The 19788-nt window shown below is 54.7% G+C and overlaps 1 protein-coding gene and 1 long non-coding RNA gene across 5 annotated transcripts; one reads left to right on the top strand and one right to left on the bottom strand.

Moving 5' to 3' along the window:
• Positions 1–1590: 1590 nt before the first annotated feature.
• On the bottom strand, positions 1591–4248 carry LOC131279462 (uncharacterized). The gene is made up of 3 exons (XR_009186831.1): positions 4026–4248; positions 3486–3633; positions 1591–1911 (listed from the first exon to the last, which is right to left on the bottom strand). It is a non-coding gene; the product is annotated as an uncharacterized lncRNA (long non-coding RNA).
• A 65-nt stretch (positions 4249–4313) lies between these two features.
• On the top strand, positions 4314–18607 carry AQP7 (aquaporin 7). Of its 4 annotated transcripts, none has more exons than XM_071216818.1 (8): positions 4314–4548; positions 5507–5578; positions 9516–9592; positions 16491–16646; positions 17034–17171; positions 17385–17503; positions 17706–17923; positions 18247–18607. In XM_071216818.1, the coding sequence occupies exons 2-8, from the start codon at positions 5553–5555 to the stop codon at positions 18545–18547; spliced, it is 1035 nt and encodes a 344-aa protein (XP_071072919.1). In that variant the 5' UTR covers positions 4314–4548; positions 5507–5552; the 3' UTR covers positions 18548–18607. The 4 variants fall into 4 exon arrangements, with proteins under 4 accessions (XP_071072919.1, XP_058157968.1, XP_058157969.1 ...); XM_058301985.2 differs by having other exon boundaries at positions 4315–4548; positions 9475–9592; positions 16520–16646; XM_058301986.2 differs by having other exon boundaries at positions 4316–4548; positions 16520–16646.
• Positions 18608–19788: the final 1181 nt, after the last annotated feature.

Below are 19788 nucleotides of genomic sequence, written 5' to 3'. Positions count from 1 at the left end.
ACCCACTCTGGCAAAATGAGCATTTACATATTCCCTAGGAGTCTGTCCTACTCAGATTATCCCCTTTAAGTATCTTAAACAGGTAACTTTCCTAATTATATTTTGAAAAGGTTTTTTCAGCATTATACTCTCAACCAACACCTGACAATCTCCTGTGTTCGTATGCTGCCCCACCCTCCCCCCAATTTCTTGGACAATATTACCCATCCACCCATCCCTAGCCCCCTTCAAGCCTGCAAAGCCCCACCCAAAGGTAACCCTATGCCCCCATTTTATCCCTTCCTTGTACACATACTTACCTCCAGCTTATCATAGATTTCACCCACGTAGATGTCAGCTTACATCCTTCTTCTACCCCCCGATTTCCTGTAAGCCTATCTTCCAGTCTCTAGCTCTCTGAGGCAGCTTGGTTTACTTATTTCATATCATTGAGGTCATGTAGTATTTGTCCTTCAATGCCGGGTTGCTTCACTCAACCTAAGGTTCTCAAGATTCATCCATGTTATCAAATGTGTTTGTAGTGTATTTGTTCTTAAAGCCGAATAGTATTCCGTTGTATGTATATACCACATTTTTTGATCCACTCATCTGTTGATGGGCATTTGGGTTGATTCCAACTGTTGGCGATAGTGAACAATGCTGCTATGAACATTGGTGTGCATGTATCGATTTGTGTCCTTGTTTTCAGTTCTGCTGGGTATATACCCAGCAGTGGAATTGCTGGTTCATATGGCAAATCTATCGTTAGTTTTTTTAGAAACCGCCAAACTGTCCTCCAGAATGGTTGGGTCCTTCTGCATTCCCACCAGCAGTGGATGAGTGTTCCCTTTCCTCCACATCCTCTCCAGCATTTGTATTCTTCTGTTTTTTTCACAGCTGCCAATCTTATGGGAGTAAGATGGTATCTCATTGTAGTTTCGATTTGCATTTCCCTGATAGCTAAAGATTTGGAGCATTTTTTCATGTGCTTTTTAGCCATTTGTATTTCTTCTTTGGAGAAGTGTCTGTTTAAAACTTTTTCCGGAAAACGGACTTTGGCCCAGTGGTTAGGGCGTCCGTCTACCATATGGGAGGTCCGCGGTTCAAACCCCGGGCCTCCTTGACCCGTGTGGAGCTGGCCCACGCGCAGTGCTGATGCGCGCAAGGAGTGCCGTACCACGCAAGGGTGTCCCCCGCGTGGGGGAGCCCCACGCGCAAGGAGTGCGCCCGTGAGGAAAGCCGCCCAGCGTGAAAAGAAAGAGCAGCCTGCCCAGGAACGGCGCCACCCACACTTCCCATGCCGCTGACAACAACAGAAGCGGACAAAGAAACAAGACGCAGCAAATAGACACCAAGAACAGACAACCAGGGGAGGGGGGGGAAATTAAATAAATAAATAAATCTTAAAAAAAATAAATAAATAAAATAAATAAATAAAACTTTTTCCCATTTTTTAAATGGGTTGTTTATCTCTTTATTTTCAAGATATAGGAGTTCTTTATATATGCAAGTTATAAGTCTCTTATCGGATATATGGTTGCCAAATATTTTCTCCCATTGTGAAGGCTCCCTTTTTACTTTCTTGACAAACTCCTTTGAGGTGCAGAAGGCTTTAATTTTGAGGAAGTCCCATTTATTTATTTGTTCTTTTGCCCCTCGTGCTTTTGGTGTGATGTTCATGAAGCCATTTCCTATTACAAGGTCTTGTAGATGTTTCCCTACACTGCTTTCCAAAGTCTTTATGGTCTTGGCTCTTATATTTAGGTCTTTGATCCATCTTGAGTTGATCTTTGTATAAGGTGTGAGATGGTAATCCTCTTTCATTCTTCTACATATGGATATCCAGTTCTCCAGGCACCATTTGTTGAATAGTGTGCAGGGAATTTGATGTTGAGTTTGGACTCAAACCTGGGTCTGTGTTGCAGGTCCGAGCTAGGATTGTCAGGTTTAGCAAATAAAAATGCGGAATGACCTGTTACATTTGAAGTTCATGTATAAACAGTGGACAATTTTTTAGTATGACAAATAAATATTGCAAATATTGTTTCTCTGAACTTTACAATTAACTGAACATCTTGTATTTCATCTGGCAGCCCTACTCAGAGCCCACCTGTGAAGACAGGACCCCAAGAGTCCCATCCTGTGCCCCCATTCCAGTTGGCCCCAGGACCCCAATTCCCAACCTCACGGCCCCTTTAGCTGCCTCTCTTCTCCGCTCAGCCTCCCCTTCTTGAGCACTGTGGCCTCCTGCATCCCCACCAGTTCACCAAGGCAGTGCTCTCCTCTCACCTGCTGGCTGACCCCTCCACAGCACCCAACTCTGAGGCCACAGTCACCTCCTGGGTCCCCTCTGGGCAGCCCAGATGTCCAGGTTTCCCCCTCCCTGCCCTCCTGCTCCTCGGTCACCCTCCTATTCCCAGACTCTTGCCTCCAGCCCTGCCCCATACCTGCGGGGAATGCCCTGGGCTAAGATCTCCTGTTTTCTTTCTCCAGCTAGAGCCCTTGCCCAAGCCCAGGCTCAGTTGCGCCCCTGCCTGCTGGGTGCCCCAAGACTCCAGGGGTCCCCAGGCGGGCACCTCCAACCCCCTCTTTGCTTAGAACCCTTCGAAGCCTCCTCAGGCCCTGAGGATAGTCTGAACCTCTTGGCCCTTCACGGTCTGGCCCTGCCTACTTCTCCAGCCAACCCACCCCGGTCCTCCAGAATAGATTAGGTTTTCCCATTGGGCTTCAAATGACGCTCCCCCCACCCTGGCCCCTCATCTTGGGGGACTTGGTTCTCCCGTCCCCTTTTCAGAAAGATCCTTGCCCACGCCCATCTGGGTGAGCTGCTGTTGGTGTTCTCTCTGCGCCACCCCCCTCTCCCCCCCCTGCTTCCAGTGCATCCATCTTACCTGCTGCTTGTCTGTCTTTCCCACAAAACAGACGGGATTGCATGTTCTCCACCCCTGAGACCCTGACATCGAGCTCAGTAAATGAACCCAGGACGGAAGCCCCTACTCCAACGTAGACCCCTAATTCCTCCCTGACCAACTTGTCTCCAATTCAACTCTGCCCGAGCTCTGACCTCACCCAAGACCCCAGCTCCACTTGGACCTTGACCTCATCCCTGACCCTGGCCAGCCTTGGCTAAGGCAGGTCTCCCCCGCTTCCAGGGGTCCACCTCTCCCTTCGGAAGGCAGAGAGCCAGCATCCTGAGCCCGTTCAGAATCCGCAGGGGGGAATGAGGAGCAGAGCTGTAGAGGTCTGGGGCTGCAGGGAAGAGAATGGTGTTAGCTCTTAAGGCGGGCTTCTGCCTACTCCTCTGCCTCCTGTGCAGAGTGACCTGCTGGGTGCCTGGGTGTGGGGGCATGGATGTGGGTGCAGGGAACGCGCAGGTTCCAGACCTGGACTGGTCTTTGGCACCCTCTAGAGGACCGTTTCATTCCCAGATCTGGGCTTTGGGTATCCCCTTCCCTAGGAAGGGGTTGCCTGGATTCAGAAGCCCCCTGGCCCAAGCACCCACTGACCTCCGGCCACCTGGCCAGTTTCCTTCGCGTCTGCAAACCAGCAGCTGCACCCCCGCGTCTCCGCACCGGGCCGCCTGCCCCATCCTTTGCGGCCCAGGGGTGCCCTGGCTCCAGGAGTCCTCTTGATGGCAGCTGGCCTCTGGGCTCCCTGCTGACCCCACAGCAGTCACTGAGCGCCCATGGCCCTGAGCCCAGGCCCCACTCTGGTCCAGCTTCGGTTCCTCCAAGGGAGGCTTTTCCTGAGGAGGGGGCCTAGGATTCCACCTGCTCAGATGGGGCTCCCACGGGACCAGGCCTGGGTTTCCTAATTCTCTCAGACGGGGGTTTCCTTGCAACTACGGCCTTTGTCTCCTCCTCAGGCTGGGGTCTCCTGAGGACAGGGCCTGGGTCTTCCCTTCCTCCCTCAGATTAGGGATGCCGTAGGACAAGGAGCGAGTCTCCTCTCCCTTCAAATTGGGGCTCTCTGAGGACCAGGCCTGGTCTCTTCTTCCCTCAGACTTGGGACCTCCCTCAGAACCGATCCAGGGGCTCCGGCCTTACCCCTCCACTGGCTGTAGTTCTCCAGCACTCTCTACCGCTAGTCTCCATTCTGCGTATTCTCTTCACAGCTGGGGTTTCTGAAGCTTCTGGAGCACTGCCCAGGTCTGGGGTCCCAGGCGGGCTTCCGCAGATTCCAATTTCAGATATGGGTTGAATACCTGCCTTCCTCTGTGGCCAGGAGGCCCCGAGTGCCCCTCACAGCTCCCCCTATGACCTCACAAGGGCTGTCTCAGAACTTGGTTTCCACGGCGCTAGCTATTTTGAGCAGTGCGTCTGGAATTGGCTCAAGCGGCACCAGCCAAACCCATGTCCCACTGACCTCTCCCCTGGAGGAGCAGGAGCAGTGCTTGGGCTGCCTCAGAGAGGACTGAGAGGCAGGCTCTAGGCGAGGGACACAGGGACAGTGGAGCCCCAACTGGGGCTGCAGCCTGAGCCTGGGATACTCAGGAAGGAAGAAGATCAAGACCTGCTTTAATTGAGAAAGCCCTAAGGCAGGAGCTGAGAAACGAGGCCCTTCAACGGAGTGAGTGGGGCTGCGGGCTGGTCCCTCCCTGGGGACCATATGGGAGGAGGTGACCGGGGGATGGTCTGGGGAAGGGCCGCGGGCTGGTAGCTGGTGCGTCCTGAGTTGCCATGGGACTGCCTGGGCTTAGTTTCCCCGCCTGTAAATGGGCTCTCGGGAGGACCTCAGGAGTCGCGGAGATTGGGATGGTGTAGGGCTCGGCTGTCAGTAGAGCGTGATGAGGTGAGGGCGCAAGAAGCAATCAGGCCTGAGACGTGGGGGAACTGCCCATTTGCCAGGGTGGTTTCTCCCACTGGAGTCCCCGCCTGAGGGCTGGGGCTGGGGATAGACGGTCTCTGCGATCAGGGTTAGGGATGTGAATTTGTGCTACAGCTAGAGAAAAATGGACTAGAGGACAAGGACACAGAGGGTGAGAAGACTTAAGGAGATGAGCTCCCTTTGTGCTGTCAGTTTGAGAGGAAATTCTCAAGAAGGGTGGGAGGCTGGACAAACAGGTTTTTAGGACCTCATTTTGTGTGTGTGTGTGTGTGTTTGCATCTGTGTGGGCTTGCATGCTTGTATGTGTACCTGTACGTGCAAGGAGCAACCCTAGGAAGTTGCAGTTTAATTCAGCAACAAGAAGGCTGGAGGCAACCATACCCGAATATATGAGAGTAGAGCCACGGATGGGAGGCCGTGGGCATCTCCAGTGTCCAAAGCTGGGGTTCAGACTTGGGAAGGTCAGGAGGACCTCTGAAGGGCAGGGTCAGTGGTCCTGAGGCCAGTGCAGTGGAGGGGGTGGGGCTCCAGGGCCTCTCCTCATTGGCTGAGGCACACCCACCCCCTCCCTCACTCCCTATCACCTTGGCCTGGTTGAGGGGGAGGTTGAGCTCTGGCAGGAGCTGTCCCTGTGGCTTCTCCCCTTGGCACTGGGGTCTGATGGGAATGTGGATCCAAGTTCTGTTTCTCTCCGCCCTAGTGATCTCTCTCCTGCTCTACAGCATCTAAAACGTAAAAGACAAAATATGGCTGAAATGGACAGCCACCGACGGTAAGTCCCCCCACACTCCCCCAGTCTTCTCGTGGGTCCCCCACGCCCCCGTGGCCATGCCCCACTGCCTCTCTCAGCCTCTTCCTCCTGGCAGCAGCTGCCCCTTCCCCATCCTCTCCCAGCCCAGGGCAGAAGCTCTCCCACCCATTTCTCATGCCTCTACAGCACAGCCAAGCACCCCGCTGGGTGAGGGGAGCTCAGGAAGCGGAGGAAGGGTTGGTGAATGGGTTCTGACTGCCCCTCTGTTGGTAGTGCTCAGCCAAACGGAACTCATCTCCTCACCCTCTCCTCACCCAACTCTCTTTGGCAATGGCCAAGACCTTGTCCACCTACCCCTGTTACCTCTCTGACTTTATCTATCCCTACCTCCCAGTCTAGCCACACTCACTTTTGCTTTCTTCTAACAAGCTCAGTGTTGGCTGATCCCTCTGCCTGAAACACTCTTCCCAAAGGTATCTGCAGGACTCTCCTCATCTCCTTCATGTCTTTGCTCAACCACCACCTTCTCTGACTTCCCCGACTGACCTATGGAAACCCTCCACTCCCAATTCATCTCTCCCTAGTCTAGTTTTCCCCATAGCACTTACCACCTTCTAAAACACTATAACATGTACTTGCTTATAATCCATGCAAGCAGGATCATCTGTCTGTACGTCCACTCTTGGACTGAGTGAACAAATGGCTCCCTCTCTGTGTGGATGACACTTTTGTTTCCAGCACAGATCTTTCTCCTGGCCTTTAGATCTTGTTTCCTAAGACTCACTGGTTTCCCAAGGGGAACTCGCACCCCAGCTGGAAACAACCTCCTCCCCTCCCACAGGTCCACCCCTCCTTCTCACCTGGACTGTTCAATGCCACAGCTGCTTTTTCTAGCTTATTCTTCAAAACTCTCTTTAGGCCTCACATCCCACCCCTTATGAGTCCCTGCAGCCCCAGGCTTTTCCTCTGGGAGTGTTGCCACTGCCTGTCCCTTCCCCCAGCAACCCAAGAATGGAGACCAGGTTTTTACTTCATGTTCCCAGTGCCTGACTCATGAGTAGATGCTCAATAAACACTTGATGAATGAAAAAATATTGGTTATAAAGTTAGTAGGTTGACTGGGCTGATAGATGAATCAGTAAGTTTAATTAAGTTACTAAATTGGTAGATTAGTTGGTGGATGGATAGGCGAGTTGTTTTTATTTAGTTCCTTTGCTAGCAGGTTACATAGGTAATTATCTGGTTGGCGGTTAGTTTCTTGGTTTATAGTCTAGTTTCTTGTATGGTCTAATCTCTTTTCATTCCTTGCGTCATCTTATCTATGCCCATAGCTCAAATGATTATCTATGATTTGGTGACCTCCAAATGAATGTCTCTAAATGAAACCCCATGACCAGCTGCCTTCCTACTGGTCATGTCCACCTAGGAGTCTAGCAGGGTCCTCAGACTCAATGCACCAAGAAAGGGGCTCCTCATCCTCCTGCCCAAACCTGTAGCTACTCTCCTGTGCCCTATGACGGTCATTCCATTACTCTAGCCTGGACTCTTCCTCTCCATTCTCCGCTTTACTCAAACACCATGTCTTCCAGTTTTCTAGTCTGTCTTCTAGCCATCACCATTGCTGCCTGCTTGGCTCCAGCCACCGTTGCCTTTCAGCCTACCTGTGATTAGTTTCAGCCTCCTGATATCTCACCATGCCACCACTTCTACCCTCCCAATCTGCTTCCAAAAGGGAGGTGGCGCTCCTGTCTAAATACCCCAACTAGCCCTATGGCCCTCTGGGTCATGTTCAGACTCGCTAAGGAGGGCCATGAGGCCTTCGCCATCTGGCCTTGCACCCCTCTCTGCCCATGCCGTGTCATTCTCTCTCCTCCCCCTGGCCAGTGCATGCTTGCAGAATTCATGCACATGTCACAAACTTCCTTAGCTGCAGACCTTGGCACATACCATCCCTATGCCATCCCTATCCCTGGAAATTTTTCCCAGCTCCCCTTCACCTGACCAACCTTCCATTCTTGGTCTAAACATTCCTTCCCCTGGGAGAACCTCCTAACCCCAACTCTAGGCTATTCGCTTCTTCCAGGCAATCCTGGAGTGCCCACACTTCACCTGTGGCAACACTCATCCTGCTTTATAGTAGTTGCCTCACTATGAATAGTCTTTCTTCCTAAAAGCAGGAACATGCCTGTGTTCTTTACTGTAACAAACACACAGCCAGCATTTAATCAGTCTTTGGTTCATTGGCTGGTTATTTATGGCTCACTGTGTCCTGCCCGCTGTCATCGTGAGGAGGAAAGAGCCAGGGTCCCAGAGTTCTCTCCGTGTCCTTGGTTTTCTGTTCTTCCCACCTCCCCCCAATCCATGGCATCTCCCCAGCCTGTTCTTGGGTCTTGGTCTGTGTCGGGCTGCTCACAGGCTCTACTTCAGTCAGAGACTAGGGGCAGGAATGGGGACCCCCAGATGCTGCTGCATGGGAGCTGGAGTTGGATGGGGGCCCGTGGACTGTCCAGGCAACTCTTTACCCCCTCCATGTATTCAGCCCCGGATTTGTTTCCCTGGGGTAAGGAACAGAGCAAGGGCTGTGGTGGGCGAGATGTGAACACAGGGCTTTAGCCAGACTAGTGGAAGGGGTTTTAGTCCATGCCTGGTTGACGTCTCTCACTCCCTCCACTGTGCTCTTTGTTGGTAAGAGGCCAGGGGAATTGAGGCAGCTTGGGGGTGAGGCAGGGTCAGGTAGTCGAGGGGCTGGTACAGCTTCCAGGCTTTCAGACAGCATTGGAGATAGGGAAGGGTCACTAGTGAATAAGCACTAAGGCCACACTTGGTATTGACCCCATCTCCTTTCCCAAACTCCAGCCCCAAATCTGCTCCACACAAACAATGGAGACTGTAAATCACTTTTTCGTCTGCTCATCTATCCACCCAATAATGCATTTAGTAAGTAGGTGCTTTTTAAGCATCTACCATGTGCCAGGTGCTGTAGGAAGTTCTAGGGATCCAGTGAATTCTCCAGGTTTTTTCATTCAACAAGTCTCTATTGCATACCTATTATGTGCCTGCCACTGTGCTAGGCACTGAGGATACACCAGGTAGTAAGAAAGACTCAGGCCCTCCTTCTCTTCCCCTTTCATCCATCCATCCATTCATTCACGAACATCTGCCTATATTGACCATTTTTGGCCACTGGCTGCAGAACCTGGCACACTTTGCAGGCACCTTCATCTTTATCAGAGCCTGGTGCACTTTGCAGACATTTTCATCCTTAGTAGAGTCGGGCGCACTTTGCAGTTGCAGACACCTTCATCTTGATTAGTGCCTGGTGCATTAGCAGACACTTCCTCTCTAGCAGAGCCTGGTCCAGTTTGCAGATATCTTCATCTTTAGCAGAGACTGGGGCACGTTGCAAACCGCGGCATTGTTTATAGAACGCCTGCCCAGGAGCAGAGTTTGCCACACCCTGGACCGTTTGCAGAGAGCCTCACTGTTGCCGGGGCCTGACCTGCGGCCTTGTCTATGAGCCTCAAGATCTGGATCCTGCGATAGACAGGCAGAGAGACAGACAACCAAACTCCACTTTCCTGCCTGCACGCTCCCAACCTGCTTTTGAACCCGAGCTCCTTGGGCACCACAGCTCTTACCTACCAGCTCTGCAAAGTGGCCTCATTGGTGTGCCACTTCCCACTGGGCCAGTCCTGACTAGAAAGAAGGGGCATGGTGTGGCCATCTACCCCGAGTCCTTCTCTGTGTCCCGGTGGCTCTCAGGTCTCTGATCCCAGGCTTCCTGGCTGCCCTGGGCAAGAGGAGGTGTGTGTGGAAAGGCCCCTGGGTTACCCATTAACTCAGCCCCGAGTAGAAGGGCCGATGGGCAGCAGGCGGACTTGAGCCTCATTTCTGCCCATGGGCTTGGGCAACTTCAGGTCCACCCACAGCTCCACGACGATCTTTTCATCCATGATAGAGAGGATACATGCCATAATGCAGAAGGAAATGATCCGAGAGTTCCTGGCCGAGTTCATGAGCACATTTGTCATGATGGTGAGTAAGTGAGCAGCCCAGGGCATGGGCTGGGGCAGGGGCACGAATCCCAGGACCCGCAGGCTGGTGGGGCTCCGTGGAGGCAGCCTGGGCCACCCCCTCCCCCGCTGGCCCTCTGAGTCACGTTGTCCATTCCCCACAGGAGAGTAAGGAGAGGGACCTTTTTCACCGAGTCTTTTTAGGGGAGAAAGTGCTCGTGATACGTGTGGACACCATGAACCATGGGCTAGGGGTGGGATGGGGTAGAGCAGGGGCCAGGGTTGGAGGTGGGGAGGAGGGAAACCAAGGGTGGAGAGATAGAAGAGACGCTTGAGTGCCAGGCTTTGAGAAGGACTCCTGAGGGCAATGGGGAGTCATTGAAGGTCACCAAGCTGAGGAGTGATGGAGTCAGGTTTGGATTTTAGGAGGTAACCCTGGGTGCAGTGGGGAGCATAAACAGGAAGGGCAAGGCCAGAGAAAGGGGAACAAGTTAGAGGCTGTTTCAGTGGTCGAGAGTGCAGCGACTGGTCTAGGGGTGGAGAAGAAAACACATGTTCATGTCGTAGAAGATGGAATCAAGGAGACACAGCTGGCAACAGATGTGGGGCGAGTGCTCATTCTCAGACTGAGGGCTGGCCCAGGCACGAGATGACGGTCGGGTGAGGCGCCGGTGGAGGACCTCAGGAGATGGTAGACTAGAGGGGCTGGAGCTCGGTGAGAAGCTTGGGCTGGGAGTGAGGAGTGCACCAGGCTCTGATAAAGATGAAGGTGTCTGCAAAATGCGCGTATGGTGGGTGGCTGTTAAACTTGTCCAGAGAGAGTACACAGAAAGAGAGAAGCAAGAGGCAGAGGGCAGAGCCCTGGGGAACGAAGAGGCGCGTGCAGAGGAGCCTGATGAAGTGTGGCGAGAGGTGGGAGGAGAGCTGGAAGAGGCGGTGTTCCAGAAGCCAGGGGACGGTCCCGTGAGGAGCAGCAGTCAGCTGCCGGGCGAGCGGCAGAGGAGCCGAGCAAGAGGAGCACAGACAAGTGACGGGGTTTGGCGACACGAGGTCACTGGTCACATTGGCAAGGGCTCTTTCAGTGGATCATGGGGGCAGAAAGCAGACTGTAAGCAGGATGGGGCAGTTCTTGAAATCCCCCCCCTCCTTGCTTCAGCCCTTAGAGGAGCTCTAGCCACCCTGTTGCTCCTTATGTAGGAATATGACCAAGAAAGGAAGGCGCAGCCTCTGAGAAAACAGGGGCCAGAGGGTCAGTGTGTGTCTGTGTGTGTGTGCATGTGAGTGCGGGGGTGTGAGTGCAGCTGTGTGTTGTGTATGAGATGAATGTGGGAGGATGGTTGTGTGTGTGCATGAATGTGCATGAGTATGAGTGTGAGTGTGGCTGTGTGTGAATATGAGTGAGTGCATGCTTGAGTGTGGTTGTGTGCTGGCATGTGTGTGTGAATGGACACGAGTGTGAGTGTGGTAGTATGTGCGTGTGTGCATGAGTCTGAGTGTGTGTAAGAGTGAGTGCATGTGTATGTGGTCTGTGTGAGCGTGCACGCATGCTCAGGTGTCTGTGAGCATGAGGGTGTGGTTGTGTGTGTGAGTATGTGTGCAGTGGGCCACAATGCAGGGACAGTGGATGGGACTAGACACCTGGGTTTTTCTCCTGACCCTGCCGCGGAGTCACCCGCCGGCCTTGGGTGGGTCTCCCTCTGGCTCAGAGCCTGCCTCTTGCTCACTGAGTATGTTGAATTAGGGCCTCACCGGCTTTGGAGCTTCCTGGAGCTGGGTTCAAATCCCACCGCTAGCGGTGTCATCTTCTACAAGTAGCTCAACTGTTTAGAATTTTAGCTTCCTCCCTGGTAAACGTGGACAGTCATGGCAAGCGGGCAGGCTCGTGTGATGTGAGGAAGGTCAAGTGCTCAGCACCCAGCACTTTGGCCGGGTTTGGCCCCTTGCCATTATGGCCAGCGCTCTGGGCTGCTCGCCCCTCCCTGAACCTCGCCCTCCCGCTTTGGCTCCTGAGCTGAGAGGACAGCAAAGCTGGCTTCTATCTCTCCTCTAATCCCGGGTAAAGTAATTCATTTATGACCAGACATTCCAGCCCCACGCGGGTTGTTAAACCTTGGAACGGTGGAAGCAGGAGGGTGCTTCCTCAGAGGGCTCTTAGGGAAAGTAGGCGCCGCCCCCGGGCGCTGATGTCTGCACGCGTTTCTGTTTTCGGCCCTTTATAGAGTATTACTGAGGACCAATTGCTTACCCGGCACTAGGATGCTAAGCGCTGCACTACAGCATCTCCCCAAATCCTCACATGAGGAAAACTAGGCTTGAGAGATTAGATTACTTGCCCAAGGTCACACTTTAAATCAAGATTTAAATCCAGTTGTGTCTAATATCACAGTCTTAACCCTTAATCTCTGTGCCCTGCCCCTTAGCTTGGCTACGGCAGGTTTTCTAACACTCTGGCTTATTAACATTCTCCCAGCTGGGGTAAGGCCCTCCTTTTTAGCTTTGGGTTTTTCAAAAGCCCTCTCTGGGCCTCAGTTTCCCCATCTGTAGAGTGGGAGCAAAAACACTTGCTCCACGGATTTGCTGTGAGGATTGTAAGAGCTTGTAAGAGACCTTTGTGAGGTTTAAGCCCATACGGGACATGACATTGTTGTTATTTTTAGCTGCCGGGCCTATGCCAAGAAGTGGGGGCTTTTTCAGTTGACGGGAAGCTCAGTGAGTCACCGAGGTGAATGTTTTGCCAGCGAAGCCAGTGTGACCTTGGGCCCCATTTATTGCGGCCAGGATGAGGGAAGTAAACTGTTCCACTCTGTGCAGGCTCCTTTGGGCCTGGCCTGGGAAGGGACTTTGATGAGCTGGGCCACATTCACTGACCACAGGGGAGAAGCTGGAGCCACCAGGACCCGGGAAAGTCAGCTGTAGATGCGCGCCGTCGGGCAAACTCCCCTGCCACAGGGGCCAGGCGTGCATCAATTCAGAGCGGTGGGGACTGAGGCGAACTGCTGGGCAGTGTAGCCTACTGGACTACTCCAGCTGCCCGGTGCCCTGGAGGGCCGAATGCAGGCCAGCATTGCCTGGGCTTCTGGTTTTTCAAGAGAAGCTGAAACTTCCGGTCTTCAAATGGCGTTATCCAAGCAAAACATATATGCTGTGTAGTTGCCTGCTGGCAACCCCGGCACAAGGGAATGTGTAGGGTTCATTCCTTCCTTTTCACTCAACAGCTCTGCACTCTACTTGGAAGTGGGGGAACCTTCATTTTAGGACCCTCCCTTCCTCCTCCAGGTCCTCCACCTCCTGGCGCCCCCTAGCCACCCGCTCACTCCCTACCCCCAGCTCACTCCCTACCCCCAGCTCCCTCCCTACCCCCAGCCCCACCTGCAGCCTGCAGAGCATCCTTCACCTGGGCCCGTCTCTGGGCTCCTCACTTTTCTGGCGGCTCCTGAGGGATTCCGGGGGCCCTGCTAACTGCCTTCCCATGCTCTCAGGCTTTCCCAAAGTCCCGATGCCCGTCTTTACACAGCCAACGGCCTGTTCTTTCACTGGGCAGAGACACACCAGGCAGGCTCCCCGTGCCCTGCTCGCCCTCCCGTCCCTCCCGCCGCCAGGCCCACCTGCCTGTGCGCCCACACACATCCTCCTCGGCTGGGGCGAGTGTCCTCCTCCTCCGTGGAGGAGCCCTTCCCTACTGAGCCACAACCTGAGTCAACAACCTCTTATCTCTCTGGTTTATCTTCAGCCTCCCACTTTCTCGACCTATAAACATACTTAAGCCTCTCCCACTGAACGCGACACAAAACTAAACACCCCTCCTTTTCCCCTGAGCCCCTTCATTTATCTGCCGTCTCAGGCAAGTTCTCCAAGAGGCACCGACACTGGTCCCCTCTCTGTCTCTTCCTCGCTGCCTCTCTATCTCTGGGACCTGACTTCTGCCCCCAAGGCTTGATGGCACAATGCTCACCATGGTTACGGATGACTGGTGGATTGCGAAACCCAAAAGGGGTGCTTACCAGGCCTTAATGCACTTGACCCCAAGGTGGCACGTGAGAGTGTGAACCCTAGCCTCCCTGGGAGTGTTGCTTTTCCTTGGAGTCCGTGGCACATCCTCCCTTTGTCCTCCCATTTAACAGCTGCTGCGGCTGAGGTTTCTGTGCGCTGCTGTGTGGCTTCACGGTGGCTCTCAGGCCCACAGTTCTCCAGTTTCTCTCTTTCATAAACCCTAGTTTGGAGCTGTCCAGTGGAAATATGAGCCACATTAATTTAAAATTTTCTAGCAACCACATTAAAAAGGTGACAAGAAACAGGTGAAATTAATTTTAGTAATACACATTATTTGATCCATACATCCAAAATATAATTTCAACATGTGAAATTTGTTAATAAAATATTTTACGGTTTCACTTTCCTACTGTCTTTGAAATCTGGGGTATATTTTACACTTACAGCTGAACTCAATTTGGACTAGTGTATAATAACCACATGTGGCTAGTGGCACAGTTTGGATGACACAGGTCTAGACCCTGATTTCCAACAGCCTGGATATCTCCATCGGGAGGTCCCTTGAATCATGTCCAAAACACATGGGCTTTTCAAAGGAGGTGCCACCTGAGCTTGTCCTTATAGTAGAGTGTCATTTTTCCAGGATCTAGGACCAGGTTTTCCAGGCAGAGGGAACAGCATATGCAAAACCACAGAGGCATGAGAAAGCAAGGCTTGTTTGGAGCAGGGCAGTATTTAGTTCAAGGCCATCTGGCATGGGTGACTGCCTGCATTCAAATCCCCGCTCACTATGTACTAGCTGTGTTACCTTGGACAAGCCCCTCAACTTCTCCAAGCTCCAGGCCTCCCATCTGTAAAAAGGGAGAATGAAAGCACCTAATTCATAAGATTGGTGTAAGGGTTAAACAAGGTGACAGATAAACTTACTTAACAGTACCTGGAACACAGTACACACTCAATAAATGGTTATTACTTAGTAGTCGATTCGTTTCCTAGGGCTGCCATAAAAAACTTGGTGGCCTAAAACCACAGAAATTTATTGTCTCATGGTTCTGAAGGCTAGAAGTTGAAAATCAAAGTGTTGACAGGTCCCTGTTCCTTCCAAAACCTGCAGGGGAGCAGGCTTCGTTGTCCTTCCTGGCTTCTGGTGGTTTGCCCGCTATCCCTGGTATTGCTGGCTTGCAGCTCCAGCACTTCACTCTCTGCCTCCATGTCACGTTGCGTTCTCCCCTCACGTATGTGTGTACGGGGCCCAAATCTCCTTCTTATGTGGATACTGGTCATATTCAATTAGAGCCCAGCCTAATCCAGTTTGGCCTCATCTTAACTGATCACATCTTCAAAGATCAGGGGTTAGGACTTGAATATATCTTTTTGGAAACACAATTCAACCCATCACAGTCGTGACACTATTGCTGGGGCATAGTGAACACTGGGGCGGATAGGAGACTGAGAGGCCAGAAGAGTCTTAATGGCAGTCTACTGAGTTTGGACTTTTCTAGAAATGAAAGGGGTCCAAAGAATATCTGAGCAAGGGGCAGGCATGATCAGAGTTTTGTGTCAGAAAGGTTGACCGTGGCTGCAAGGAGGAAGATGGGAAAGAGTGGGGAAGACTAAATAGAGCTGACTGGGTGTGGGGGGAAGAGGGAGAGGAAACTCACATTTGTGGCATCCTGTTTCTGGCCTGGTCAACTGGGATGAGGAACAAGGGGTGAGGAGCAAGTTTCCTGAGACATGGTGAACTTTCAACTTAGAACATGAAATGACTGTGGAACACCCAGGAGACTTCCAGTGGGAATGTGGAAATAGGGTTCTTGGCTCTCGCATGGAGATTCTGAGAAGTCTAGTGCACCAGGCATATCTGAAGCCACAGACCTGGTGAGAAAACGCAGGGCGAGTGATTGGGGTGAGATGTGAGAGGGGCCAAAGATGAAATCCTGGGATCATCCCTGTTCACGAGGCAGATGAAGGGAGAAACAACTGGAGGAGCTCGACAGAGGACTAGGCTAGAAAGGTAAGAAGAAAACCAGGAAGGAGAGATGTCATGGAGGGCCTTTGCGGAAGCACAGGGTGGTGAAGAGCATAGCAGTCAACAAAGTCAAGGACGATAACGTCTGAAGGGAACTTGAAACTTAGGAGGTTGCTGGAGTCTTTGGAGAGAGCTTCAGTGTCTCTGACACGTGGAGGTGGAAGCCAAACTGAGGAGCGATTGTAAGGGCAGGGGTAAAGGAGCTGGCCAGTGGTTTCTTTCCTGGAGCCTGAATGAAACTGGGAGGGGGTTTACCAGGAAAGCGAGACTTCCTTTTAAGAAGGAAGAGACCTGAATCTGGGGGAACCAGTTAAGACAGGGTGGAAGATGCTGGCAAGAGGGCGGCCTTTGCAGAGGGAGGGAGGGCATGGGGTACAGAAACCAGAGCTGAAAGGAAAGGTGGATATAGATACAAGGCAGAGGTTGGCGAGGGCCGCTGCTCTTCCTGCGAAGGGCGAAGGGCAAAGGACAGGGTGTCATCTGAGGAGACTGGGAGATTATGGATGGGAGAGAGCAAAAAGTTCTGGAATGGTGCCTATGGGCCATAGGAATGGATCTGCAGCTTCCGGACTGGTGTGGAGGGGAAGAGGAGGGATCCCAACGGAGTCCAGGTGTGGGGTTCGGAGACCCCTTGGAGGAACTTCCTTCAGGGAGGCTCAAAGTGGGCTTGGGGTTGAGGTGCCCAGCGTCTGTCCACAAGAGCCTCTGACTAGGCTGCCCCGCCCTGTCCCTTCACGTCCACCACCCGGCTCTCACTGGCTCCAGTCTGAGGGGCCACGACAACGGAGAAGGGGCGCAGGTCGGAGGGCCCTCAGGGGTGATGTCGGGGAGGTCCTGGGCGTGGGGGCGAGGAGCCAAAACTGAGCTCTGAGCTCTGCTCTGAGGTCGGGGCTTCCGGCAGGCGGCCCCCTCAGAGGCCCTCCCTCGCAGGTGTTTGGCCTCGGCTCCGTGGCCCATATGGTTCTAGGAGAGAATAAATTCGGGAGCTACCTTGGTGTCAACTTGGGGTTTGGCTTCGGAGTCACCATGGGAGTGCACGTGGCAGGGGGCGTCTCTGGTGAGTGAGCCCCAGCCCTGCCTGGCCGGGGGAGGCCAGGCGTCCCCTGCGGGCTCTCCCCTGCCCGCCGCCAGCCAGCCCCTTCTCTGACCCAGCCGGGGCGTCGTCCCCACCGGCCACACTGAACCTCCCTGCCTCCGGCCGTCTCTGGCCCAAAACCCCTTCCCTGAGTCCCCTCGACCCACCGTTTTTACTAGCTGGGCCATCTCGGGCGACTTCACTTGTCTGCCCCTCACTGTCCTCACTGGTGAAAGGGAGACGCGGGGTCGGTGTGAGGGCTGACGCGCGAGCGACTGGCGCAGAGTGCCTCTCCATCGTGCTCTTGCTGGGGCTGCTCCTTAGTTTCTGCTCTCAAGCCCCCCAACACATTTGCCGCCTCCCACCCAGGAGCCCACATGAACGCGGCCGTGACCTTCACCAGCTGCGTGCTAGGCCGCATGTCCTGGAAGAAGTTTCCCGTCTACGTCCTGGGTCAGTTCCTGGGCTCCTTCCTGGCCGCTGCCACCATCTACTGCCTCTTCTTCGGTGAGTGTCCCGCCCTGGGCTGTCTGCCTCTGGCCTCGGCCTCCTTCCCCGACACACCTTGGCGTGCCCGCCTGTGGAAGTGCCCGGGGAGAAAAACAAACCAACTGAGCTTGGAGGCGGCGCCTCGTAACCCGGGACCCCGCGGCCCTATTTCTGGGACCTCGGTGGGGCTGGGTTGGGGTCCGGCTCACGTCTCGGTTCACGTCTGCGCAGAGGCCTTGATGCAGTTCTCGGGAGGAGTGCTGACAGTGACCGGTCCCACAGCCACCGCCAGCATCTTTGCCACTTACCTTCCCACACACATGTCGCTGTGGCAGGGCTTCTTGGATGAGGTCAGTGGTCCCAGGTGGGGGCCGCGCCCCGGGCCCCGGGAAGGGCCGGGAGGTAGCCGATCAGGCCGGCGGGGGTGACAGCCCGGGCTGGCCATGGACCGGGGCTCATCTGGGCCAGCGGGGTTGGCTCTGGGCCTGGCTGAGGCCCTGCTGCCGGGCAGGCGGGAGCCCGGACGGGACTGCCACGGCGTCTGCTCCGCAGGCTGTCCTGACGGGGTTGCTCCAGTTGTGTCTCTTTGCCATCACGGACAAGCGGAACAACTCACCCCCCGAAGGGGCCCAGGCCCTGGTGATCGGCGTCCTCATCATCGTCATCGGGGTGTCCCTGGGCATGAACACGGGGTACGCCATCAACCCGTCGCGGGACCTGCCTCCCCGCGTCTTCACCTTCATTGCCGGCTGGGGCAAACAGGTCTTCAGGTACGGCGAGGGGGCCGCGCTCCCCGTGCGGAGGCGGGGCGAGGGGGGGGGGTGGCATGGGGTGCAGTGCAGCAGGGGCCTGGCCGTGCCCGGGCAGCCTGGGGGAGGGGCAGGCGTGGCTCCCCACTTCTCCCCAGACTCACGCTGAGGGGGGTCCTGCCTCGACCTAGTGGTCAGCCCTGCCCCAGACCAGAGCTGTCCCTGCACCGGGGATTGGGGTCCCAGCCTTAGGGCTGACCGTGGGGCTCGGCTGGGGTAACTGCCCTGCGGGTGCTGTCTGGGCCTCGCCCCCGTCCCCACTAGGCTCCCGCTTTCACCCACAGTGCTGGGGAGAACTGGTGGTGGGTGCCAGTGGTGGCGCCACTCCTGGGTTCCTTCATGGGCGGCGCCATCTACCTGCTCCTCATTGGCTTCAACATCCCCCGGGACCTCCAGTCGTCGTCGCAGGACTCGGGGATATACGAAGAGCAGCGGCTGTCCACGGCACCCAAGACCAGCCCCGACTCCCCTGTGGCCTCTCCCCTCAGCCCTGTCCCCATGACTACCAGCGTCTCTGCCAGTAGGCCCCCGCCCCAGTCCGTCTCCTCCTTAAGTGACCCAGTGCTCCCCCTGGAGCACCTCTAAGTAGAAGCTTATTTGTCAGCCCACCCCCAACCCAATAAAGAAGGCTTATCCCACAGGGCACCCCTGCTTCCTGGGTGCCTCCCGTGGTTCAGCCCTCTCCTGGTTCTTCCAGGAACTCCAGGGTCCTGTCGTGGTCCAAGGCAGGGACATCGAGTTGAGGGGCCTCCAACGGGCTCAAGCCCCAGCAGCTGGGGCACCCCTTGGGGGCAGAACGGGGAAGAGCCGACCTTCGGCTTTGGCAGGGACAGGGTGAGGTGGAAGGGTGCCGGACCCCTGCGGGGGGCTTCGGGCACGGCGTAGGGAGCAGGGAGTGTGGGGGAAGGAGCAGAGCAAGCTGGTGGGGGCAAGACCTGGGGACACCTTGAGCTGCCCTGGGGTAGGCCTCTGGGCGCTCCCCTGGCTCTTCCTCTCCCCCATTCTGGCCACTCCTCGGACGGAACAAGGCAAGGCCCGGGAATGTAGTTGAGGGTTTCATTACGGCTTCCCGACGGAGCCTTTGGTTTTTGCCCTAATCGCCTGCGATTTTGATACACAGATGTACTGTTGGTCTGTTTATGTACTGTGTGTGTGCCTGGGCCTTATACACAGAATAAGAATTTTTTAACCCTCTCCCAAAGCATCAGTTTTCACTCCCCTGGGCTCGGATGTCACCCCCTGAGGTTGCCTGGTGCAGGTTGAAAGGAGGTGTGTGGAGGGGTTGGAGCGCCTCTGCCTTCTGCCTGTGCTGAGCTCTCCCACGTTAAGCAATGCCAGAGTTGGAAAGGGAAGCAGGTGCAGAGAGAAGCATCCTTCCAAAAGTCGCAGGGGTGGGCAAGGGCCTTAGGAAACAGCCTGCTTTCAGGATTCAGAAGGCAGCAGCATCTGAGGTTCTTGCCGCCGCTCGTGCTTTTGTCCTTTAAACAATTACTGAACACCTGCCGTGTGCCAGGCCCTGCCGAAGCGGGTGAGCGTGAGTCTCTGGACGAACACAGTCTTGCCGGGATAGGTAATTACGGGGAGAAGTATGGAGGTCGTGGGGCTCCCCGCCCAGCCTAGGGGCTGACGCCAGGGATGGCTTCCAAGAGGAGACAGAGCAGAGTGTGTGTGTGTGTGTGTGTGTGTATGCGCTTTCTTGGCCTGGGAGCAGCACTTTAGGGTTTGAGGGGATGGGGGTGGGGGTGGCACGGCGAAGAAGAGGCAGGCGGGGGGCCAGCGGGCCTCCTTCTGTGGGTGGGGGCATGGTGAGACGAGACTGTAGAAAC

Source organism: Dasypus novemcinctus, chromosome 8 (assembly GCF_030445035.2).
Source record: "Dasypus novemcinctus isolate mDasNov1 chromosome 8, mDasNov1.1.hap2, whole genome shotgun sequence".
NCBI lineage: Eukaryota > Metazoa > Chordata > Mammalia > Cingulata > Dasypodidae > Dasypus > Dasypus novemcinctus.
Note: the sequence above shows the minus strand (reverse complement) of the source record. Positions and strands in the feature narration are given on the sequence as shown.